Source organism: Canis lupus, chromosome 38, assembly GCF_011100685.1.
Source record: "Canis lupus familiaris isolate Mischka breed German Shepherd chromosome 38, alternate assembly UU_Cfam_GSD_1.0, whole genome shotgun sequence".
Lineage (NCBI taxonomy): Eukaryota > Metazoa > Chordata > Mammalia > Carnivora > Canidae > Canis > Canis lupus.
In genome coordinates this window covers 13694856-13722616 of record NC_049259.1, presented here as the reverse complement: position 1 = coordinate 13722616, position 27761 = coordinate 13694856, and the positions used below count along the sequence as shown (strand labels likewise).

At 34.3% G+C, this 27761-nt stretch overlaps 1 protein-coding gene across 3 annotated transcripts in view; it reads right to left on the bottom strand.

Annotated features, from left to right (window-relative positions):
- Positions 1-27761, bottom strand: part of SPATA17 (spermatogenesis associated 17) — a 207856-nt gene that overhangs the window by 34603 nt on the left and 145492 nt on the right. For 2 of the 3 annotated variants that reach the window (XM_038586160.1, XM_038586158.1), the window contains exon 10: positions 2699-2781. In XM_038586160.1, the coding sequence (XP_038442088.1) occupies positions 2701-2781 (81 nt within the window). In that variant the 3' untranslated portion in view covers positions 2699-2700. Of the gene's footprint in view, positions 1-1727; positions 1930-2698; positions 2782-27761 lie in introns of those variants that run through there. The other variant, XM_038586159.1, reaches the window with a different exon arrangement.

The following is a 27761-nucleotide window of genomic DNA, read 5'->3' as shown; positions in this document are numbered from 1 at the left end:
TTAGAGTGAAGTGATGAACTATCTTGAAGCTGAAGCAATCAAATAGATAGCTCAAAAAATTACTATGGCATCTTTATTCAACACTTTGGTGTAAGTGTCCCCGTCTTGGCCTTCTTTACAAAGAATAGAAGCACTCTGTTGTATTTGGTGAAATTAAATCTTAATAGGAGAGCCTCAGCTAAGGCGGCTACCCTTCACTTACCAAAATTAAACACTAGACATTAATTTCCTTTCCAAGAAGAGGAGAGGACATTTTGAGAATATTTTCAATTTACAAAATAGTTAAAACTCCAAGAGAAGCGTTCGCAAAATTTTTTATAAATTTCTATCACATATTTCTGTCACATATCTGTGCATTGTGCACTCTTTTTAATTAAAAGTAATGTGAAACATTTGTTACTCATCCTTGTCTTCTTTATAAATAATTTAGCAAGTAATTATTTTGTCTTCAGAAAAAAGAGATAATTGTCTCTAAATTATTATGATTGAATAAAATAAAGTCAAGATGTTTTTGTAATTGGCAGAGAAGAGCAACTAGTCCCTACTGGAGTGTTTTAACACTTTGCTTTTGTCTGATTAGATAAAAATTTTATAAAATGAGACTATAAAAGAAGTATCACTCAAAAAGGCAATCATCTCACTATCTAGAGATAACCATCATTAACATTTTGCCTGAAGAATGTATATATATACCTGCAATATACAAATAAATGCATGCAAGTGTGTTTTTATGCATACATATATATTATATATGTGTGTGTACACACGCACATTCACACACTTTTTTACAAAAGATTTAATTTATTCATTTGAGAGAGAAAGAACGTACAAGTGGAGGGGAGAGGCAGAGGGAGAAGCAGGCTTCCTGCTGAGCAGAGAGCCCCGATGCAATGTGGGGCTGGATCCCAGGACCCTGGGATCATGACCTCAGCCAAAGGCAGATGCTTAACCATCTGAGCCACCCAGACACCCCCTCCATACACACACACTTTTTTTTTTTTTTTTTTTTTTTTAAGGAATCAGACTACACCAGTTCTTTTGAATCTTACCTTTTCTTAGAAATACAGGCATTTTTTTTTTTTTTTCAAATTTAGGGTAAAGATCTATGTTAACACTTTTAATGTCTTCATGGTGTTGTATTTACGTCTTATTTATTTAACTCAGCATATGCTGAGTATCCATGTTGTTTTCAAGCTCTCACCATTATGAATAGGCTGTATCTTTGAACTAACATCTGAAGTCAGACACAAATATGAAAGATGTTATTTCCTCTATTGTGAGTCACAAATACTAGGGAAATGCCCCGATATGTAATGGTACTTTATAAACCTTTGAAATAGCAATTCTACTTGACACTATGTTTTTCTATTCACTCGAAGTATTTCATATTTCCCTTCCTATATTCCTTTGGAGTAGTTAAGAGGTAGATACTACTATTTATATTTAACATACTAATTTCTTTTTTTTTTTTAAAGGTTTTTTTTTTTTTCTTTTTTTTTAATTTTTATTTATTTACTTATGATAGTAGAGAGAGAGAGAGAGAGAGGCAGAGACACAGGCAGAGGGAGAAGCAGGCTCCATGCATCGGGAGCCTGATATGGGATTCGATCCCGGGTCTCCAGGATCACGCCCTGGGCCAAAGGCAGGCGCCAAACCTGCTGCGCCACCCAGGGATCCCAACATACTAATTTCTGAGTTGAAGCATCTAAAGCTGTAAGTGGGGGAGAAGTGACACTAACACTAAATCTACAGAACAGAAGTTGCCTGTATCTATGCTGTGCTCCTTCCAACAGATAGGTGCTTTCCTTTGCTTCTTGAGGTTGACACGTTACCTGGGGAATTCCACTCAGCATGATTTCTCATTCCTGCCTCATTCCTTCAACTAGAGTGAGCTTTGCTGTCTTCATCTGGAATCTCCTTCACATTTGGCTGAAAGTGCCAGAAGACCTATTAGTCTTAATTTGATTTTAATCAGTTCCTATTCTAAAGCTCCTCAGCAATTAAATGGTTTTCACTGAGAGCTTATTTTGTGATCTTGAAGTTTATGTGGGTATCTCTGTCCTTCTCTATACTGTAAACTTCGATAATCAGAGATCCTAGACACTATTTATTTGGAATCTCCTAGAGACAACTTGTACTTCAAGTAACATACATACTAAAATATTTAAACTATTTTAGCTTTTGGACACTATCAATATTTTTTCATTGCATTGTGTAAAACTATTTATTTATTGTATTAGTTAATTTAAAGACGACTTCAGATTTTTGTCAATTCTATTTCTTAATGCATTTTTTTAAAAAGATTTTATTTATTTATTCATGAGAGACACAGAGAGAGCAGCAGAGACATAGGCAGAGGGAGAAACAGGATCCCTGCGGGGAACCAGATGCAGGACTCCACCCCAGGGACCCGGATCACAACCTGAGCCAAAGGCAGATACTCAACCACTAAGTCACCAGGTACCCCTCTATTTCTTAATGTATTTTGAGTCTGTTTTGGAGAAGAGATTTGAAAAATAAAATCCATGATTTTTGAATGTTAAAAAACCATTAAATTAGAATGAAAAAAATGGGAGTTTTATTATATATAAATATTATATCATGGTTTTAAAAATGCTTGAAAGTTAAAGTCAATCTCACTTGATTTTTTAAATGTTTTTAATATACTTTCTGAAGTGCTTCTTAGCAAAATGCATACCTTTATATAATTTGTCCAGCTTTTGAATATGATTTTCCATATTTTGAGAAGAGATCAAATGATGGTAGTACAGTTTGGAAATCCTGGGAAGAAAACAATCAAAGATTACCACAGAGATCTTAATGACTTTGTATTATTACTATTATTTTATTATAATTCATATTATATTAAATTCTAGATAGATATTTAACTGTACTTCAAGTTTCCCATTATATCCTCAAATAAGACAAAATTAGCAGTTAATTTTTATCAGTTGAAAGCCAGAAGTACCGAGCTTTCTTTAAACATAGCTTGCCATAGCTATGGGTGGTACTATTAAAAACCTTTGAGCAATGCAAAAGCCAGATGCAGTCACCTGTCATAAAGGAACTCACAATCTAAATTTTTTACCTTGACCTATAATCCTATAGTTGTGCTTTTGGGTCCTTTTCTGATGTGACCTATTTTCCTCTACATTTCCCTTCATTTAATCTTTCTTAGCAACACTTCTGTTTACTGAACACATTTTCTCATAGTCCTTATACTTACAGATGCCTCCACTTAGCTTTATCTCCAGTTATTTCCTTGACTCATTCCCTCCTTTTATCCCATCTCTGTTCAAAGAGGCCCTTTCAGACTACCTGCATATATAAAATAGCACTCCTGAAACTTTCTATCACCTCAACTGACCTCTATTTCTTAATTACCTGCTCCTTGATATCACATATTTATTTATTTTGTGTCCCACATGGGATTATAAGTTTCATGGGAGTAGATACTTTGTTTTGTAAAAAATAAATATTTCTTGACTGAATGAATGAAACTGGAAAGGTGATGTATCCAAATACTTGTAAATAGAGGGCAGACTGTGGTAAGTACCACAGCACTGATACAAAAGAAGGCTATAGGAGTTTAGAGAGAAACAATCATTCTTTTACTCAGTAACCAGAGAAGCAACATTTGATTGAGGATAGAAATGAATGCTCTTCATGCATGTTACAAAGGCAAATAAATTAATGATGTAAAGCATTAAATAAGCAGTGAATATTGTTAATAAATGGCCAGACCATATAAAAGCATGTCTTTCCTTGTAAAGGAGGCCAATCCTTAACGGAGATGATTTGTGACAGTTTTTGTTTGTTGTTTTGTTTGTTCACTTAAGAAAACCTTGGAAAGAAGGATCTCCACCAATCAGCCCACCTCATTAGAGAAGTTCATACATTACAAACACACAAAACATAAATGTACTGAAGAACATGCAAGTATGTCTGTTACCAGGGATCTGGCTCTTTACTCTGATACAGCAGAGCTCTTATAAATATCTGCTTTTAAGACGAATGCCCCAGGGAGAACTCCACATCTGTTGCTCAGTGTTAGTGAAACAAAAGTGGCTAAGCCCAAGTGACATGAAGGACAGTTACCCTGTAACAGATGCTGCTTTCAAGTAGGGAAAGAATGTAAGTGGCAAAAATGCTTCGATAAAAAATTAATTAATTTGAATAAAATTCTTCCTCTTGGATACCATAAATGCAATAGAACTTCCTATAATGAGGTATTATTTTTCTGTGATGCTGAACATCCATACTCTTGCCTTATTTTAGTTCAAATTGTGATTCTGGAGGTACTCAGGAATTGATATAGTATTTATGAGAGTTGACCTTGACATGGCAGGGGCACTTTGCAATAGTTAATAATTCAAATTACTCAAATTTGAATATGAAATTTAGGCATACGTGTGAAACATAGCAGTGATTTTTTATGTAGGCACTTGATAAAGTCAGAATTTAGAACTGTGAATAGTTTGTTTTATAAATACAAACAACAATTTAATTTTTGGAAAAGTAAATTAAAAGGTGAATTTTATTTAAACTATCTTAGTTTAAACTTTTGATATTTATACTTATTCCTCATTTTGATATAGTAGATAATTCTGAGTATTTAAAATAACTCATTTTTAAAACATGTAAATAAGTTTAAATTTTGTTTTTTACATTTACTTTAACGTGCACTTGCTAAAAATGTATTCAAACTGCATATGTTTTAAATTGATTTATATTTTCCTTCAAAATTCAGTTTATATTGTTACTGGTAATGTAATAATAATTAAATAAAAAATCTTGATTCTAAAAATATAATTAAATAAAAACTTAAAAAAGAAAAATATAATTCATGATCCTGCTGAAATAAATGCAAGAAAGTAAATTATATGGAATATATAATTATGCATTACTTATGCGTGTCTTTATTTTATTACTCACCCAAATATCATAGACTCACCAACAGATAACTTGGTCATGGGAACAATTATTAAATTATGTTGTCTCTAATACCTTGCCAACTTTCAGTCTTCATTTCATAGTTCTTGATATTGTTATAATAAAAGTATTTTTATTATGGTAGGGTGACAGGACATATTTAACAGTTAAGTTGATTTGCAACTTTTTTTTTTTTAAGATTTTATTTATTTATTTATGAGAGGCACACAGAGAGAGGCAGAGACATAGGCAGAGGGAGAAGCAGGCTCCCTGTGGGGAGTTTGATGTGGGACTCAATTCCAGGACTCCGGGATCATGCCCTGAGCCAAAGGCAGACACTCAACCACTGAGCCACTCAGGTGCTCTGATTTGTAACTTTTCAATCCATCATATGACATGTGGCTTCCATTGCTCTGACCTTGTGCTCTATAACTGTTAGAGGTGGACCTGCTCTTCATGTGCTTGGAGACATATTCAACTGACCCCCTAGGTTCTTCTTTAGACACAGAGTGCTTTTCTTCCAAAGGCCTCACTTTCCAACCTTTCCAAATCATCTTTACATCTTTCTTGTAAAACACTCTCATATTCTGAAGAGCTGTCCAGAAGCATTTGATCAAACTGACGAAAATGGAAATGGCAAACAGTGTGGAGGTTCCTCAAGAAGTTAAAAATTGAGCTACCCTATGATGTAGCAATTGCACTACTGCAAGATACAGATCTAGTGAAACACTGGGACACCTGCACCCCAATGTTCATAGCACTAATGTCCATAATAGCCAAATTGTGGAAGGAGCCAATCTGTCCTTCAACAGATGAATGGATAAAGACGATGTGGTCTATATATACAATGGAATATTACTCAGCCATCAGAAAGGATAAATATCTATCATTTACTTCAACATGGATGGAGCTGGAGGGTATTATGCTAAGTGAAATAAGTCAACCGGAGAAAGACAATTATCATATGGTTTCACTCACATGTGGAATGTAAGAAATAGTGAAAGAGACCATAAGGGAAGGGGGGGAAAGTGAGTGGGGAAAAATTAGAGAGGATGACAAACCATGAAAGACTCCAAACTCCGGGAAACAAACAGTTGCAGAAGCTGGGAGGGGGCAGTAAGTGCATGATGGGCGTAAAGGAGGCACATGATGAGATGAACACTGGGTGTTATACTATATGTTGGCAAATTGAATTTAAAAATTTAAAAAAAATAAAGAAATTTTAAAAATTAAAAACAAATAAAAGTAAAGGGAGGGAGAAGATATACCACGCTAACATTAATTAAAATAAGGTTGGAGTAACTATATTAATGTCAGACAAAACAGACTTCAGAGAAAAGAAATCATCAGGGATAAAGATGGGTGTTGCACAATAAAGGGGTCAGTTCTCAAAGAAGACATAACCATCCTTAATGTGTATGTGTGTAGCTCCAGAGCAGCAAAATACATGAAGCCAAACTAATAGAACTGCAATGAGAAACAGTGGCTGTAGGAGTTAGAGATCTCAACACCCCTTTCTAAGTAACTGACAGATCCGGCAGGCAGGAAATCAGTAAGTACACAAATGAAAAGAACAGCTGTCAATTAACCCTAACTGACATTTATAGACCACAATAGCCCACACATTCTTCTCAAGCTCACACGAAACATTCACCAAGACAGACCACATTCAGGGCCATAAAATATACCTCAATAAAGTCAAAAGAACAAATGTCATACAAACATATACTCTTATATCACAATGTAATTAAATTAGAAATCAGTAACATAAAGATAGCTGAAAAATCCCCAAATATTTGGAGGCTAAACACATACCTCTAAACACAGGTAGGGTCAAAGAAGAAGCATCAAGATAAATAAAAAAGTACTTCAAACTAGATGAAAATTAAAATACAACTTACCAAATTGTGGGATGCAACAAAAGGAGTGCAGAGAGGGAAACTGATAGCATTGAATGCATAGGGCAGAAATGAAGAAATATCTAAAACCACTAATATAAGTTTCCACTTTAGGAAACTGGAGAAAGAAGAAATTAAATCAAGTGAGAAGAAAATAAAATCAGAGCAGAAATCAGTGAAATTGAATACAAGAAATGGATAGAGATAAATCAGCAAAACCAAAAGCCAGTTTTTTTTTTAAAGATCAGTAAAATTGATAAATAACTAACAAGGTTAAGAAAAAAGAAAGAAGATACAAATTACTAATATCAGAGTTGAAAGACATTAAAAGGATGATAAAGGAACATGATGAAGAACTCCGTAATCACAAATTTGATAACTTAGGTGAAATGGACCAATTCCTTGAAAGACACAATCTACTAAAACTCACACAAGGAGAAACAGAAAATCTGAATAGGCCTATCTATTTAAAAAATTGAACCAATAATTGATAATCTTCCGAAACAGGCCCTAGATGATTTCACTGATGAATTCCACCAGATAAAGAAGAAATGATACCAATTCTGTTTAAATTATTCCAGAAAATAATAGCACATGAAGCACTTCCTAATTCATTCTGCTTCATCATCTATAAAATGGAGATACTGGCCTCGCAGGGTCGTTGTGAGGATTACCCAGATAAAACATCTGGCACTTAGCACTAATATTTTTCTTCCCTTTTTCTTCAGTGGCAAAAGTCTATTCATATTCTACCTATCATATTCTTTAAAAATCAAATTAAATAAATTCCATTGGCACCTATGAGAGACTAATATGGAGCAATAATGCAGTGAAGTGGGACTCAAAGGATTTTGATCCTATCCCCGAACAGTAAAAATATTTTGAGCACATGGATAATATTGTGATGGTAAAACGTCATGTTAAACAGGTAAACAAATGAGGTAAAACTAAATATAAATAGAGTTTATATTTATATTTATATATTATCAATATATTAAATCATGCATATAATTCATATATAAATACATAAAATTAATCTATAAAATATGCTATATATTTATTAATATATGGTTATTAAAATATTTATATAAATATTTATATTTATAAGATATAAATTTCTAACATGTTCTTCCCTCATTCCTGTGGATCTTCTTGTGTACTTAATTTTGGACTCCGCTAATACAATGAAGCGTGACTTGATCCTGTGTTAGTCTCACCTGTGCCTTCCACTAACATTTGAGCATCTAGAGTGTACAATTACTATGCTAGTCAGCTTCCAACTAATGGGAACCAAATCTCAGTGTGTCTTCCCAGGAGACCTCACAGGCTACTAGGAGAGTCAGACAACAGGCATTTACAGTTATGTAGATAAATAGGCATTGACTCTTCGGGTCTCTCTATCCCCTAAAAGAAATTTTTTTTTAAAACTCTTTATCACTCTTATTAATTTAAAACTCCAAATTCTTAGTTGGCCTCAAATTCTTCTTAACCAGTAACTGTTATCTCTGGTATAGGAAAAGAGGAATATGCCACTAAGACAGCTTTGGTTTTGGACAAAATCCGGCACTGGTTCTCATTGGTTTAAAATTTGCCGTTGATACATAAAACAGGCCACCCTTTCATGGGAAGCTCTTTATGAGTTCAAGAAAACCACCTGTACAACACTCACACAGTGTCACTTTTTAGATAGAGGGTGGGGGATTGCTTTTCTGAAAAATAACCTCATCAAGAAAAACACTGGGGACAGTAATTCTAAATCCTGCCATAGCCTCTGCTTGCCAAAGCAGACAGCTTTTGCTATTAGGATGCCCAGCCAAACACAAATAATCCACTGCTAAAATGAGCTCCTTGGGACAATTTAGGAGTCTTTGGAAGTGAACGGTTCTTTGAGCTGGAATGCAGCCCAGGTCCATTTTCAAACCAAGTCAAAATGACAAAGAGCAAATTTCCTGGGCCACTCACCCCTAAGTGTAAGATTACTTTAGGTTGGCAGCTGGGCTATTTATCTAGTTATTTAAGGTTTTTCACCAGATACCCACAACTGAGTACTTCAACAACCGGTTTCAGTTTTGGTAAGCAGGACAGTGCCGATACACCACAGCAAACACAACCTCGGAGACTGGAAGGACAGACAGAAATCAAAGGTGATGCATATACTGTTCAGCTTAACATATTTTTAAAAATATTCAGCTCTGAAGCATTGTGAAGATTTTTCTCTTAGAGCTAAAAAAAAAAAAAAAAAGAGGATGATGATAACTTTTAGCTGAATACTAAATACTATTTTAACTGAAAATACTTCCCGAAAGAGACCACAGTTAAGTCTAGTTTGCACTTGGGATTTTCTATAGTCTTCAAACAAGAGTTCATAGGCAGGTTTAAAAGATAGCCTGGCATTATTCCTGCACAATCCAAACTCTGTTCTCCTACATGTGGAAGATGTTGTGATGGCATGAGCATTTCTACAGTTTTGACAAAAAAAGAATATGGTTATAGGTTGTGGGAGTTACTGTCTTCTCCCTGGTTACTCTGTGTTTTCAGGAAAATATCCTAAAGCGTTCTCTATTATGTGTTCTGAATCCCACAGCTTTAGGATTTATCATGTTACTCCTTCAATGAAACCATTTGTCTACGTTCCCAAAGAAACCATTTTTAGCTGATCCTGAGTTCACGGTGCATCGTCAGTCTGAACGTGGAAAGGAAACCAAGTTCATATGTATAGTACATTATGCTTAGCGTGTCACTGATGGTGTTCACAACAGTGGTTTGAAAATTTACTTATGACTTCTGTTCTGAGGCAGTACTGCTTTGGAGCCAAGCTGCCTGGATTTGAAATCCAGCTGTATTCTTAAGAGCTCTGTGATCCTGGACAACTGATTTAACCTCTGCAATTCTTGTTTCCTCATTTGAAAGAGATGAAATAACAAAAATAATAACACTCTACTCATACAGTCATTACAATGATTGCAAGAGTCCATATGTATAAAGCACTTAAGACAGTCCTTGCATATAGCAAGGACTTCCTAAGTGTTAGCTATTTTCAAACTAAGAAATTCTTAGATATTTTTATTGAGATGGGAGGAGGGGATGGGTGGAGGGAATAGTTGTGGATGAATAATCCTAAATAGTTGCTTATTCAAAGGTCATTTATATTTGACTTTGGTGTACACATTGCTTTTATTTCAGTGAGGGTACATTTGAAATCTAATATTATATATTTGAGTTTCTATTGACTCTTTTCCCATTTTCATAGATCTTTCTTCTTCTTAACAGGTTTATCTGCCGTAGTTTTAATAGTTTTATCTGTTTTCTTTTATTTAGTTCATGGTCCTCCTCCATCTTTATAGCCTTGGTTATAAATGCACAGGTGGGAAATGGCAGGTCAGACATGTAAAGTGAAGGATAAATAATGGAATTTCTTGTTTGACCAGTTCACTGTATTATGGTATATATGTATTATGGCCATAATAAAAGAGATACAGGGTACAAAGATTTATCAGACAGAATAGATCTAGATATAGAAATATATGTGTACATATAAAATGTACACATATTATTATATGTGTACGTATAGTAATGTGTACATATTATCTGTTTAATTTCAAATAAAAACAGTAAAAATGTCATCTATATAAAAGCCACTGAAATGGAACATCCAACTAGATACAGTGCTGTAATTAGAATGATCTATAGCCTTTTAGTTGGTTTGGTAACAAAGCTAATGATACCAGGATGAGGTTCCAGGAACATTATTTTCATATACAAAGACAGTCCATTTTAAATAAAGGGAATGCTATATGAAACTAGCACTAAAGGGAAAGTTGGGGCTTGCACCGGGTTAGTATACTGGAAAATGTGCTGCCAAAGTGTTCAGAGATGCTATTGGAATGGCTTTAGGAAAACCACTTACAGGGGCACCTGGGGGATGCAGCTGGCATCCAACTCTTGGTCCAACTCTTGGTTCCAGTTCAGGTGGTCATCTCATGGTTGTGAGATTGAGCCCTGTGTAGGCTCTGTGCTCTGCATGGAATGTGTCTGGGATTCTCTTTTCTTTCCCTCTGCCTTCCCTACTGCACAGTCTCTCTCTAATAAATAAATGAACTTAAAAAAAAAAAAGAGTGGGGAATAACAACTGAAACCAGGATTGTGACATTCCTAAATACTGCATGTTTCTTAGTACGAAAGTAACTGAATGCCCTTACACAGTCTGGTAAAGACAATTCTTAAGAGGGGAAATAACTGCTAAGACTGGTCACACTGTGTTCAAGTTGTGTTCCCAAGGTTGAGCACAGTGTATGGTAGGGGTGTGGTAAATGATATTTGGCTGAAAGAGTGACTGAATGATAATAAACAGACATGGCCTTGGGTAAACCACAAAACTGCTTAAAGTTTGAGCCTTCTGAAATAGCACTTCCTTATCCTCTCATTCAACCTTGTGAATCTAAAAGCCAAGAAGAGATGGAAACTGTGTGTATCCTGTTCTCCATCATCAAGAGGGTCCTCCTAAAGTCCACTCCACACTCTGGAATGTTCCTTCTTCCAGATAGTAGATGCTATACCCAGGCCTCTCAGTATCTTCAGTAATCTGGGTCTAAACATATTTGGAGAAGAGACAGAGAAACAGGAAGGCAAAGAGAAGGAGAGAAAATGAGAAAGAGAGAGAGAGAGGAGAGAAGAAAAGAAGGGAAAATAAAGCAGAGAAAAAGTGAGTAGTAGACATTCATCTATGAGCTCTATGGTAAATGAACAGGAGGGGGGCACCTGAGTGGCTGAGTGTTTGAGTGTCTGCCTTTGGCTCAGGTCATGATCCTGGGGTCCTGGGATCGAGTCCCACATTGGGCTCCCCACAGGGAGCCTGCTTCTCCCTCTGCCTATGTCTCTGCCTCTCTCTGTGACTCTCATGAATAAACAAACAAACAAACAAACAAACAAACTTTAAATGAACAGGAGCGTGTATTTGTCTTGTATTACCACTGCCAACACCATTACAGTGCCTGACCCAGCAGGACTCAATAAATTGTGGTTAAACGGAAATATAGGACTTCTCATTGTGATACTGTTTTGCAAAGGTGATACTGCCCAGATTCACTAGTAAATACCCTATAGCAATGTGTTCAAGGATGACAGCTTTATAAGAACACTAACCATTGATCCTCACCATTCAGATTCCTTAGTTGTAAATTTACTAAAATTCATCTGTAATCCCCAAATCAATACTCATGGTGCTTTCACACTCATTCACAGATCTAAGCAGAGTGGCAGAGTTGAGTCCCTGGATGCACACATCCCAGCTGAGGTCTGCTTTCTCATTTCAGCTCTCACACTATAAACAAGTATCCCCTGTGTTCTAATTTTACTGCCACCTCTTTTATCTTTCTTTGCTTGCTGTTGGTGACTTTACTGTTTAAAATGCCCAGTGCTGCACTGCTGTCTTAAGTGTTCCTAAGTGCAAAAAGGCCACTCTATTCCTTGTGGGCAAAAGATGTTTGTCAGATAATCTGCATTTGGACAGGAATTATAGTGCTATTAGCCAGGAGTCAGATGTTAATGAAACAATATATATTAAATAAGTTTAAACAGGGTTTGCTGAGTGGCTCAGTCCGTTAAGGGGCTGCCTTAACCTCAGGTCATGATTCCAGAGGCCCAGGATTGAGCTCCACATCAGGCTCCCCATTCCCTCTGAAGTTCTCCCCTCTCATGCTCTCACTCTCTCTCTCTCTCAAATAAATAAAATTTTTAAAATAAATAAATAATAAGTTTAAACAGAAACACACATAAAAACAATGTCATTAGTTGACAAAAATGTTGACCACAGGCTCTCAGTAATCTAACCCTGTATTCTCCTTAGGAGCAATGGTTCGGTATTCACTGACTCTGTTCACACTGACCTTATAGATCATGACCACCTCAAATAAAAGAATCCGCTGTATGCCTGTTGCACAGTCATGCTATATCATGATGCACTCACTGTTGTGTGGACTTATACATTCTTCAGAATACGAGAGATGCCATGCCTCCTAGGGCACAAGTTATGTTGAACGAACAAATGAATGAATGAGAACACAAAACTATGAGCTAAGGGATTCATAGTATTGCTTACTATTCTTTACAGAGTGGGTTGTAAATAACTTTCTATGAACACTAACTACATATCAGTTATATCCTGACATTCTAGTTTTATGAGAAGGTTTTCATTTCAGTATAATTTCTCTGAGATTAAAAATAAAGTACAAGGGCAGCCCAGGTGGCCCAGCGGTTTAGCGCTGCCTTCAGCCCAGGGTGTGATCCTGGAGACCTGGGATCGAGTCCCACGTCGGGCTCCCTACATGGAGCCTGCTTTTCCCTCTGCCTGTGTCTCTGCCTCTCTCTCTCTCTCTCTCTCTGTGTGTGTGTGTGTCTCTCATTAATAAATAAATAAAATCTTAAAAAAAAAATAAAGTACAAATGAAGCTTCTAATGAGCAGAATTCTCATAACTTTCTACTAAACCTAGATCTTCATATGATCATCAAGAGTTATCATCTTTAATTTTTCTGCTCTTTTTTAAATAATTGGTTTCATTCATTTATTCCCTCATTCTTTAAAAAAAAAAAAAAGTTATATGACTACTTAGGCCAAGCACGGCTCTAGACTGTGAGGATACAGCAATGAAGAAGGCAAAAATGCCTGTCTTCATGAAACTTAAATTTTTAGTAACTACAGAGAGACTGTAAGCAAATAAATCAGTCAGATAATAAGTGGTATGAAGGAAAATGAAACAGGGCAGCGAGAAGGGCCGATGGAATGAAAGGCCTTGCAACTTCATATCATGTGGTCGTGACAACATTAGTGTCATTTCAAGTAACAAAAATCCACTAAGCTACTAAAATGATTGATTTATCTGCTGCTAGATTTTGGAGGGCAAAATTTTCTGACATCTGAAACCCATTTGTATATTTGGCTTTAGCAGTGCGGAATGTATGTAAGCATCAAGCAAATTTTTGTGATGCGATTTATTACTATTTCTTGCCTAGCTAGAATGGACGCCTTGCTAACATATCTTTTTCATTGCCTTTTCTCTATATGCAGTGAGAAAGGGGTACCGTGGCCTTGTGTATATGAGCAGAGCTCCATTCATCACTTCTTCAATGGGCACTGCCATGGCTTAATGCTATCCTCACGCAACACACGTTGATATTTTTCCGGCTCTTCAGGAAGAGCAGTGCAACAGTTCAGCCAGTGAATGGACCCTAGCCCATAACTTCCAATTCCCACTGGTGCATTTACATCCCTTAAGCAGCACTGCCCAAGAGAGACATTCGGAGAAATAAAGGGGACTATTAATAATAGTTACTTCTCTTCCTTTCATTCAACCACAAATGGTGTCTAATGTCAAAAAGTAATTAGCCAGAAAAATATTCACATAGAAATAATACTTGATGCATTATCTGGGTAAGTGGCAGCTGGAGATTTTTTTTTTTTTATAACAATAACTGATTTTGGTCAATGTTAGGTTTTGTTTTCTTTTGTTTTTCTTTTCCACTGTGGGCTCCAATGAGAAAAAGTGATCCTCCTACAGAAGTAATAGATGCATTTTTCTTCCACTTTCCTTGAAATTGTTCACATCTGAGTTTGTGTGATGGGGTTTATTATTATTTCTTGGTTAGCTGGAGGGGAGGCCTCTGCATAACATATCTTGTTCATTTTCTAATTACCTCCTGAAAATGCAAACACCCCTGAAACAATAAACTGGCTAATTTAAAAGGCATAGCTAACTAAAATGAAGGGCAATTTCCTACTTATTTTAATGGCTTTAAAAGTACAAATCTTACCCTTGGAATCAACTAGTCATTGGATTTTAAAATAAAAGTAATATTGTCTTGTCTTCATAAAAGGCAATCTATCTCCTTCTGTATACCACTTTCATCAAACAATGTTTTTTACTTGTTGGTTTACTCTTTTACTGTGAGAATGTCTGTGATAATGTGTGGTATAAAAATCAAGAAATTAGTCTCACAGCAGGGAGTCTGCTAACAACACCATTTTAATCTTACCCTTCAAGCAGTGGCAGAAAACATATTAATTGCAGTTTAATTTGTGCAACAAATATTTCATTTTAATTATGCTTAATTTTTGTCAAGTTATAAAAATGTCAATAGTTCTGACATCATTTTTTTCTTACAAGTTTTTTTTTTAAATGAAAGAATTAAAATCAAGTGCTGCTTCTGAAAGAAATTATGAAAGATTTCTAATTACTGCTTATGTTTTTGAAAAATTGCTAATCTAGAAGCCCCAAAATAACATCTGGGAACATGTGAACTTGAAGCTTTATTACTCAATGTTTATAATTCTTAATAATATACACGCATCATTAATATAATGGAATTCTCACAGGAAGGTTTTTTTTTTTTGTAATTATAGGCTATATCAATAACTGTCATTGAATAGTGCATTTTCTCTATAAAAACATTTTTGTTAATTCCTCTCAGGGAAACTAAGACAAGAATAAGTGAAGCTGATTGCAGTTGATATACTGCACTGAAGAAAAGAATATTTACCATTAACAGAAGTAGAAAGGAAAATGTCAAATCACCAAAGTTGAAGAGCATTAATTATATTCAGAAAATATTTATTAAGCTCTCACTAGGTGCATATCCTACCCAAACATGAAGTCCCATGCAAAAAGGCTACCTCCTCCTGGAAATCCTTCTCTCTCCAGATGTAAGTTAGATCTCCCTGCATGCCTGTGGTGTATAATTATACCCTTCTCACTCTCACTGCCCTGGTTATGTTTTCTGGTTGGTATCACAATAATTCCCACACGTGTTTCATGTCCCACACTAGATGATAAGGTTCCTGGGGGTAGGATCCAGACTTTTTATCTTCATATCCTCCATCGGTTACATTCAAATATACTTTAAATGAAACCTACTGGTATGAATAAAATGTTCTGGGTGTTATATTTTGGGAAATAACACTATCATTACAAAAGCCTTTCTATAAAACTTTGTATATACCTGTACTTCAAAATTACTCATTTAGAAGACTTCCAGTTTCAAGATGGCAGAGCAATAAATTTCTTGCCCTGTCTTATTCCTCTTAGAAATCTGACCTCAAACCTGGAGAATTTATAAACATCTACAAAACTAAATCTTTAATGAAACTGGGAGATGGCAGTGACCTCAAGTTATAATTTATATTGAGAAACAGATGAAGAGTGGTACCAGCCCTAAAGGGAACAGACAACAGAGATACCTTTGTGTCTGGAAATGGGAATACCAATGAAATTCCATCCTATTCTTCCTTCCAAACCCACAACTCTGAGGCATGGGAATCTTCAGCTATCTCAGAAGACAAAAGTAAGGCACAGGGTTTGGCTGAAAGTCTCTGTAAGGAACACTTCTAAGCTCCCTCCCCAAATGTTCCCCAGGAATGTCCCTCCTTTTCTTCCCCAGGTTTAGAAGGTCTGTTTTCTGAGGGGAAATAAAACAAATAAGCCTTACTCAGGCACATATAGAATTCAACTGGCATTTCAGTATCTCATTTTTACATATAATGAACAGCCAAAGATTAACAAATGTTTGAGAAACATCCAACCTAAAAGGCAGAGATAGCTATAAATAAGCAAAAAAAAAAAAAAAAAAAAAAAAAAAATAGATGACTTTGAAACAATGCAAGAAGCAGAACAAAGTATTATTAAAATCTAAAATATTCTAAGAGACATTAAAATATATATTGCATCCATTAAGCAAGTATAGGCTCCTATTAAAAAAATAAAAGAAAGAGATTTACTGAATTAATAATACAGAAGCAGAAAAAAAGTCTGATAGAAAAACTGGAATTTAACACCAACAAATGTTCCCAGGAAGTAAAACAAAGGGACAATGAAATGGAAATAGGAGAAAGAAGATTTTTTAAAAACAACAACAACTTGATGATCAACGTAGAGAATTTGATCTCTTACTATAGGAACTCTAGTAAAAAGAATCTCAGAAAGCAAGTAGGAAAGAATTAGGAAAGAATGCAAGAAAATTACCCTGAACAAAGTGACATGTACCAGTGGTTTAAAAAAGAGTAGAGAGAACTTTCAACTTAAAATTCTATATCTAATCAGTGTCAATTACATGTGGGATGGAATTTTCAGAAATAACAATTATACTGAAAGTCTGTTATAGAGTACAGGGAAACTTGACGAGAAGTGTGAAGAAAATCAAGCAAATGAGGATAATGCAATTATTAATTCCAGGGAATATAGAAAGCTATACAAGAACGAAAAATCATCATTGGGCACTTCTTGGCTTAGTAAGAAACAATATTTCCATAGTTTAAAAAAATACAGAAAGTCAGTATTTTTTACTCAGAGTTATTTCAAGAAAACATGGAGAGGATGGTATAAAAGAGATAAATTCATATCTTTCATAGCTGAAAGTTAATAGCTAACATCTAAAACTGATAAACTAAGAGACAGTACATTGTTTTAGGTAGAAGATAAAATAATTGAAAGTGATGGTTTCTGGGAAGGAAGACTGGACATGAAGGGTGGAGGAGGAATGGGTCAGGAGTATGCCTCTTCACATGCTAAGTCTTGAACATATTTACTTTACTTTTACTATTTTTATGTTTTATTTGATGTAAACAAAGTAAATAATTTTAGTGCACCAAAGAGTTTACTATTCTTAGAATTAAATTTCCTTTCTCTATTTGGATAATTACTTACCAACTACATTCTTCTCAGTAATTGATGTCCTACTTTTTAAATCATTTATATAAGATACATTTATGCTAACTACCTAAATGTATGGTTTTCCATATGCTATTTTTTAAGGCCATATTTTCCTTTCTGACCATTTTAACAATGCTTCCCATAAGCAAGTCTATATAATATTAAGATACAGATAAGACAGTCAAAAGGAATTAATGTATTTTATAATGCCAACTCCATTTATAAACTTTTGGAAAATTATATACACATTTACTAGTCTATGTACAATAATTAATGTCTATATTTAAACCAAAATTATTAAAGATGTTCTATTTTCTGAACTAGTGTCCTTTTCTCCAACTAAATCAAATTAAGAAAGCAATGTGAATTTCCTCATAAGCTATTTCATACTTGGATGCCCTTGAACTTTACTGAGTCTGAACTAAAAACATGTGTAGGTAAAATACTTTGATATTCAAAATACTAAGGAATATTTATTTGCTGTTGCCATTCAAAGCACAATTCATTGCAGAACATTTATATATAACTTGTAATGTATTTAAGCTTTATAAATAAAAGACTGTCAAAATTAAGAACTTATGATACATATAAAAAGTTAATCTTAATATTCAATATATTATTTCATTATTATTTTTGAACAATACAAAAATTATTTAAATATGGAGAGGATATAAAAAGGAAAAATTTAAATAATTATAGCTTCTTGAAACTCTGGTTGGCATAGTCACACAACATAGAAAAATTCTTTTGGATAAAGTTGAATACAACTATGTATGTACTGTATTGACATATCTCTTTGGTTCTGCAAATAAGAACTTATCAGAAAGAAAGTAAAAAATAAGTTATGTCTCACTGTGGCCAATATACAATAACATGCTAATTAGTTGACAGCTTTTTAAAAATTGTTTTGAAAATAAACCACTAATAGAAGTTATATTCTTAGTAAATAAATTATATGAAGTTGATATTTACAAACAAGAAATTCTGAACTGTTAGGTAGGTTAACCACTCATATAATTTGCTTAAATTATTATTCTACTTAATAAGACCCTTTTTATAAGAAGCATAAAGCAGATTCAATATAAGAAAAAATAAAACAAGTAGCAAGCATACATAACATTAAGTTCTAAGTAGTCCAGATTTGGCACTGATGTGAACAGGCCAAATAGTTTACTGGGGTATTATGATATCTTGTAGCCACAAGCAACTTGAAGGATAATGTGAATTATTCGAAAAAAAAATGTGAATTATTCGTAGAAAACACCTCTCAAGTAAACTTGATAGGTTAAAAGTGTCCCAAACAAATCAAAATCTTTCAGAGATAATTCATAGGGTCTTTTTAACAAATAAGAACCAGAATATTCTACACTTTATTAAGTAACATTTTGACAGGTATATATTCACTTTACTGAAGAAAAGAAAGGAAAAGTATAAGAATTGTTTCATGTTGAAAAGCTACATTAAAGCTCTAACATGAACATAATATAAATATGGTAGACTGAAATAATTATGAATTTAGATTTTATGCAAACATTATTTAGCAATGTAGTTGAGGATATTAATGCATAACACTTGTATATATTTCTTATGTGGACAGATGTTTAGCTAATATAGATCATGATATAGGTCTTAGTCATCATTAATGATATTTCTAGAAACCCATTAGTTTCCAAGAGCCTGGAAATTAATGGCAGAGTATTTCAATTGGTTTTGTCTGCTCTACAACTATGGTTAGAGACTATCCAAATTTTCAGAACAGTTAATGTGATATAATGGATATTAACTTCATGATGTCCCATAAAGTTATCTACCATGGGGGTTAGTTAATTGGTCTACAGGAGGAATTTCCTCTGCATGAAATATTATATTTAGAGTCCTAGGAAAAATGTTGTCCATCTCTGTCATCAATAACACATAAAAGAATTGGCTCAGGATGTGGGGGGAAAATATCAAACAACTAGTAATGTCTATGTCTCCACAAGTGGAGCTGAAAAAGTCATCAAAGAATTATCTCCAACAAACAATATGGTTCTCAGACAGTTATACCAGTAAGTTTTTTGACACTTTCAAGTAACAGATCTAATTCTCAGTATAAGTAAATTGTTCTGGGTCTTCTCCTTACTTATGTCCTCATCACAAGTTTTAAAGTTGGGTTTCTTTAGGGGCATTTTTTTTTTTTCAAAAAAATTTTTCTATCTCTCCAAGATATTTTTAGGATAACGAGTGGAAAACATAAACTTACAGCACTGTAGAAACCATGTGTGGGCTGGGCTTTACACAGGTTCTACAGAGACTGACTATATATAAGGCCCCTGAGCCATGTACAGAAGAGTTGCATATAAGAGGCAGGACCAGGTTAGAAGTATAAATTTTCATCTCTTCCACCAATTATTAGTGCTGGAAGACTATGAAATAAGGGCGAGTGAATTGGGTTGCCTTCCAACTGGAGGCTGGAACGAGGTCTTGATCTAAAGAGATAAAAGACCCAAATCCATGGGCTCTCTGTGTTAGTAAACCAGTGAATGTGTCTAGTGGTCTTCAGATAGGAAAAGGATAAGAGGAAAAAAATGATAAGGGCCCATGGAAGAAAAATCAATTCACATGTTAAAGACTTGGATGAAAGCAGACATCTGAAAGTCATCATTTCCGGGAACCTGAAGAAAATTTAAGTGTTTGAGAATATTTGCCAACTTCAATCAGCTTCTAAAACTATGGATTCTATAAAACGGAGCCCATAAAAACAAGTTCAGAGATATTCAGTGAAATAAGCAAAGATCATAATAGCAGAACTAAAATTCACTATGGAGTGAATTTCAAAGTTGAATGGATGGTAAGGGTTATATTTTAGGATAAAGAAAATAATTTAAAAAATCAGCAACCCCCCAACAAACATACAAAATCAAGTCAGCTGAAATATTTCTTTCAGAATAGCAACTGATAGAAAGTCACAAAGTGGTAGCTATAAAGTTAAGAGGAAAACGTTTTGAGCCCAGTACTTTATACATATTCCAGTTATCAGTTACATATGAGAGCAGCAGAAAAGTACTCTTAGACATTGTATTAATTGGGATTAGAATCAACCCCAACTGATAGAAAGCCCAAATTAATGGCAATTTAAGAGAAAAGTGTCTATTTCTCTTTTACACAAAAGTCCATGGTTGGTGTGATACTGTACAGGATAAGGGACCCAGGATTTTTCATATTATTGCTCTACTTTTTTGTGGCCTGTACTGATTCAAGGATTACAATGATTGAAGATGTCAATCAATCTCTAGCTATCAAATCCCCTGTTCTAGACATCCAGAAGGAAGAAATGAGGAGAATGACATTTATTTTTCTTTAAGAAGATGATGGGAGCCTGCCTACTATGGGGCTCTTGAGTTCCCATGCATCTTGCTGAATGTGTCAAAGTCACAAAGTTTTGATCATTCTTTCAGTTGGAATAAGGGTCACTTCTTGGTACTGTTTATGCAACTAGCAACAAAGTCCTACAAAGCACCTGGTTTCCCACTGGACAGAGCCGGCTTTCTTATTTCTTCCTATAAAAGTAATGGATTTCCTATATTTGGGGTTATCCTCTTAAGGTACATTTGCATACGCAGGCCAGGGAATACCTGGCTCTCTGTATCCCCTTATGACATTTGACATTGCTTAGGGAACTTAGTACAACTAAACTCCTACTGTTTTTACTCTGAGGAATAGTCTCTGACATAGGAAGCTTATGACTCTTACCAGCATCTATGGCACTGTGTCAGACTGTTACTAGCTTGTACAGTTCTTTTAGTGAGAGTACTGCTTTTAACCGTGTTATACACCATAAGAATTATTTATGTAGGGAAAAATTCTGATAAATAATTCTTGGGAGTTGAACCCACAGTTTTGCTTACATTCCACTTTACAGCATAAAGGATTATACTAGCTTTAAAAGGTGGCTGATAAATTCAGTTTTTATTTCAGGCAGCCCGGTACCCAGGTTCCACTAGTACAGAAATCAGAGGTTTTGTTAGTATAGAACAAGGATTAGTAAACTGTGGCCCACAGGTCCAAGCCATCTGACTGCCTAATTTTTAAATAACGTTTCACTGGAACACAGTCATGCTGATCCTTTTATGTTTTGTCTATGATTGCTTTGGTGCTATAATGGCTGACTTGAGTAGGGTAATATAGGCCATGTCACACTCAAAGCCTAAAATATTTACTATCTGGCCCTTTAAGAGAGAGTTTGCTGACCCATGGTATAGAAGGGGAAGCCTTATATGAAGGGACAACAAACTCTTTGTTATAGATATTTAAGGCTTCAGAAAATATACTGTCCATGCCCTCCTTTAAATAAAGCCTTATTTTTTTAAGTCATACATCAAAGAAGTGATTCATTTTAGTATCTCAGGAGAAGGATCAGTAATATTAACATGATCTCAAACAAAAAACATAAATGTAGAAGATTGGAACATTTTTAACAAATTTCAAGAGATCGGTAAATTTTGTACCCCAAAACTGCAGAAAATATATTCATTTTTAATGTATTTGGAATATTTACCAAAATGACCAGATCCTGGGCCATAAATCAACTCTGAATAAATTTCAGGAGATTAAAATCACAGAGTTTGTTCTTAGACCACAGAAGAATTAAACTAGTAAATTAATAAAAATAGAACTTGGAAATCTCTAAACAATAGAAAATCCAATAATATACTTCTAACCAAAACATGATTTAAAATAGAAAACATTTTAAGATTTATGGTGAAGCCTTGTGAAATGTCACTAAACCCATGTTTTGAAATTTATAGCCTTATAAGCACATAGTAGACAGAAAGACTGAAAATGAATTATTTAATTATCTATCTCAAGAAGTAACAAAAAAGAAAAGCAAATTAAACCCAAAAAAGGTGAAGGAAGAAAAAAGTAAAGAGCATGTATTAATAAATAGAAAATAACCACTCAACTGAGAATTGTATGAATAGACTGATGATATTGAGTCCTTAGCAAGATAATAAAACATTTATCAATATCATGAATGAAACAGGGGACATCACTATATATGCCACAGGCATTAAGTATACAATAAAGGAGATCATGAACAGCCTTTGTCAGGAAACATGAAAATTTAGATTAACAGGTCAAACTGAAAAAACACAACCCATTAGACATGATAAGAAATACAAATGCGAATTGTCCTATATAAATTATAAGCATTGAATAAATAAAAACCTACCCAGAAAGAACACCCCCAAATCCAGTGGGTTCACTAGTAAATTCTCCCAAATATTTAAGGAAGAAATAACACAATTTTACACAAATTCTTTAAGGAATAGATATAGAGGGAACGCTACCCAAATATGTTTTTGAGGCCAGCATAATTCTGACACTGAAACCTGACAAAGTCTTTATAAGAAGAAGTAGAGACAAATCTATTTCACAAACTTAAGTATTAGCAAATTGAATGCAGTAACACATAAAAATGATAACATCTCAAGATCAAGTTGAGTTTATGCCAGGAATAAAAGATCGGGTTAACATTAAAAAAAAAAAAAATCAAACAATGTAAATGACTGCAATAATAGAATAAAGAAATCACATGATCATCTTATAGATGTAGAAGACACCTATGATAAAGTTTAATATCTATTACGATTTTAAAGATAGTCACCTCTTAGAAACAAAAGGTCTTTTAATATGATAAAGTATGATAAAGCATCATGATTATTTTTTTTTTAATTTTTATTTATTTATGATAGTCACAGAGAGAGAGAGAGAGAGAGGCAGAGACACAGGCAGAGAGAGAAGCAGGCTCCATGCACCGGGATCCTGACATGGGATTCGATCCCGGGTCTCCAGGATCGCGCCCTGGGCCAAAGGCAGGCGCCAAACCGCTGCGCCACCCAGGGATCCCCAAGCATCATGATTATTGAAAAAATAGTACAAGTATTCACTTGACATCAGAAATGATTAAGAAGAAATAAAATTTTATTTTACAAGAAACATGTTTACATGTGGAAAAAATCTACAGATAAGTTATTACTATTCATGAACTTAGCAAAATCATTGAATATAAAGTCAGAATTGGGAAAAATAGCTTGAAAAGAATATATAAAGAAAAAAAAGACCCCACAGAGGTCCCCAGCCCCTTCCAAAACATGAGTGTACAGCAAGAAGGCACCAGCTATGAACCAGGCAGATGGCCCTCACCAGAAGGCAACCATACTGGAGCCTTGATTTTAGACTTGTAGCATCCAGAACTGTGAGAAATAAATGTCTATTGTTTAAAAGTAAAAACAGAACAAAACAAAAAACAATGTAAAGTATGATATCTTTTACGTATATTTTAACTATAAATTATATCATGTACCCACCATTGAGCTTTAACCAATATATTTTGCTGTATTTTATGTACCTATGTACTGTATGTATATATATAGATACATGTAAAATTTTTCATAACTAAGAATTTTGTATGATCCTTTGTGAGAAAATAAATATCAAAATATATCAAATGTAGTCAAAGCTCTTCTCAGAGTATAGTGTCATGGTTAATAGCTCAGACTTTGGCAATCGTTAGCGTTACTTATTCTTAATTTGTAATCTACTGAGAAGAAATGATAGTGATAGAAATATCTAGGTTAGTTCCAGAGATTAAAAGTGATAATACACCCAAAGCTCTTCCTTAATGCATGTCTATTTACTACGGCAATTTTATCAATAAAAAGGGAAGAATTGAAACATGGAGAACCTTTGCTGCTCATATAGCCAAGCTTCAAAGGAAAGAGCAATTAGAGACAACATCCAAAAGTGGTTTCTTTTCTTTCTTTCTTCTTGTTTTCCATTTTAAAGGACATAACCCTTGCAAGTAGAATTTCATATGTATTTTATTGAATTGTCCTACCAATCAAGGCAGTACCTCACACCTAGTGGGCACTAAATAGTTGCTAGTGATGAATCAACATTAAAAATGAGATTTAATTGTTAGTAGAAATTGTAGACATGCCTGTAAAATGACTCACTCTCCCTTTTGTAGAGAAGATAAAAACCTTTAAGTAGTTGAACTCCAGGTTTATGCAGAGTGATTTAAGTGGGAATATATAGATCTTCGGTCTTAATGCTTTAAAATGTTTGGCTCAAAGCAAAATGTAGACATTTTATAAAATGGCATTGTATGATAAAGGGAGAGCTATCCTTCCTTAACAATAAGCTACCATCTATGTATTAATTTCACAGAAACTCTTCCTGGGATTTTAGTCACCTAACTACCAACTATGATTCTCCTATATATTATACATACATTTGAAAAAAAATGAAATACATGGATATGCTTTATTGCTACCTTTAGCAGGATTGAAACAGTATATCAAATTTTATTTTGGTGGTCTTTTATTAGCTTTCTACCACTTGATCAGCTGATATCACTAATAATAAATTTTTTTTTATAAACTAGAGTTTGCAAGTCCTGTCCCGAGACTGTAATATTTCAAAAAACAGTCTAAGCTTTAGGGAAAAAACCAATTACAGAAACAGCATTAAAAATGCCAAGCACCGGGCAGAAGCAATTCTGGATCAGTTTAAAAAAGTGATTGATGAAACTCTAATCCAAGCTGAAGGAACAGTTTCACGACAAGCTGTGACCATTCCACACACTTCATTAGCTGCCATAATTAGCCTGGTGTTTCAATTTGTTAGAACTGGTGGGGACAATTTTCCTCAGAATGCAAACATCAAAAAACAGGGTCCCTCAGACTTCAGAAGAGGCTGATGAGAGGCTTTTCTAGTCTCTGTTAACTAAAAGATTAATTATTGCTGATGGGAGCCTGTGCTGTGATTGTCACTCTGTCTATGTGCATTACTTTTAGCATTAGAAGAAAGACATGGTTGACACTGCACTACTCAATCAAGCAGCTTCACATTAGTGCACAAAGTCGGTTTTAATATCCAGGCTATTTTTGATTGATTTTTCTTCCTGTTTTCTGGGACCAAGCCTCACACCTATTTATTTATATCAGAATTTTAAAACGGTCTCTAACATATTGAGAAGTTTGCTTAATGCATTTTGCCTCAAGTTATAGCTTCCCCTTTAAAGATCAGCAAATGAGTGATTTCATATATTTCTATGATTGTACAGTAGCAACTTTCAAGTATGTTTATAAATGTTCTATGATATAAAAGTTTAAGCCAACCTATAAAGCTATTTAACTATGTTTACAAAGATAGCACTATAATCTTATCCCTAGATTAAGGGAATATACTCTGATTTCCCACAATGTAAATTCATGAAGTCTAATCAAAAGGGACGGTAGGAAGGAAAATCCTCTGTAGTTTCCTTAGAACAAAAGGGATTTCTTTTAGTCCTTTGGCCACTACCAGGGCTGATCCAAAATTGATGGTATAATACTTATAGATAGTGTTACTAAAAATTTCACCAAAGCTTTAATTTTGAATTCCCCTGGAGTTGCTGTTATTTAATTATTTGAGTTAGGAGAGTTATTTTTAAACCAAAAATGTCCACTTTACATACCTTTTTAAAAAAAAACTTATTTCTATGACCAACAATAAATGGAAAGGAATAGTTTAATGAGGTATTAGGGAAGCAGCAAACATAATCAAAGAAACCAGTGGTATTTTCAAATCCACTACATTGTAGTGAGAAAGTTTTAAAATAAAAAACGCAACAACGTCAGAGAAAAACGGTTATCTGAAAATCCAGAGGGAAATTTTCCATAGGTTCAATTAAGATCAAGTCTTTGTTATCCCAAACAGTTGGGCAAATATGTAGTATGGAGCAGTACTAACAGAAATATAATGTGGACCAAATAAGTAATGCAAATTTTTTAGTAGCCATATTAGAAATGGTAACAAGGAATAGGTCAAATTAATCGTATGGTAATAAGATGTTTTTACCCAATATGTCTAAAAACATTGTCAACGTAGCATGTCATTAACCTGAAAACATGAATATGTTACTTATCTGTTTTTTATACTACACCTTTGAAATCCAGTGCATATTCTGCACGTAATAGTACATCTCAGTTCAGACTATCCACATTAGAAGAGCTCAATAGCTACAGAGGTATCACACCAAACAACACAAATTTAGAGAATGTAGAACTTCTTTCCCAAAAACTAGTTTTTCTGATACTTAGTAAACAGAACAATTCTGGGGTTCTATGGAGTTACATACACAAACATATGCAATAGCAGTTAAATCACCTTTTTACAATGATGAGTAAAAATCCTCTGTCTTAATAAATGGACACTGATGAAATCCAAATAGATTATGAGAATCATAACAATCAGTTAAGATCATGTAAGACGAGAAATCAACAGGCCATGCATACCACTGACACTGGATATAGCTACACACAAGGCCAGAAAGATAGTGCCCGTTCCTTGGGCAGGAATGAATGGTTACAGGGAAATCCACATTGTATTCAGAGCTAGTATGCTTTGGTATAGTCCTATCTGTCATTAACACATTTACCATTACTATCAATAAATAGCTGCAAACCCAAGCATCATTTCCATCATTCCTCACAATCCAGCAGTTAAACAGTTACCATATATCCCAGCAAGGAGCTCTGGGATTATTGTCCATTCTGATTATTTAGTATTTGTGAAGCATGGTTAGTAAATAATATTATCATGCCTATAGTATATACATAATTAGCTGGCCATATTACCACAGTTATCTGGTAAATGTGTGGCTAAATTAGCCACATTGTTGGTTTTTTTTTAATCTTTTCATCAAATTGCTTTTTCCTAAAATCTCAGGAAACATGTTCAGAATCAAGATATCTAAATTTAGAAGCTCTAAGCAGCCATACAAAGGCATATAGAAACTAATCTCAATGGAGAATGCTAAGCCATTTGCTATTCAAAAGACATTATATAGATCATTTCTGTTTGGGTAGTGCAGTATGGGGAAGATTTTACTTCCACAATTATATATCTCTACTATTTATCCTTGATTTAATTTTTAAGCAGTGGGGGATATACCCAAAGTAACTTTTATAGTTCATACATAATATTCAAAGTTGTGTTGAATCATTCATCTTAATGTTACACACAAAGTGCATCTTGAGACATAGATTATAAAATAACACACAAGTTGAAAAACTTCTTCAGTAGTGAAGATTTGCAATTAAAAAGATGAAGTAAATAGAGCTAGAGCACTTTTGCCCTTTATGAAAATACTTCATAGAATGTGGCTTTTTTGTCATAATAAGTGGGTTTGATTTGAAAGGGTTA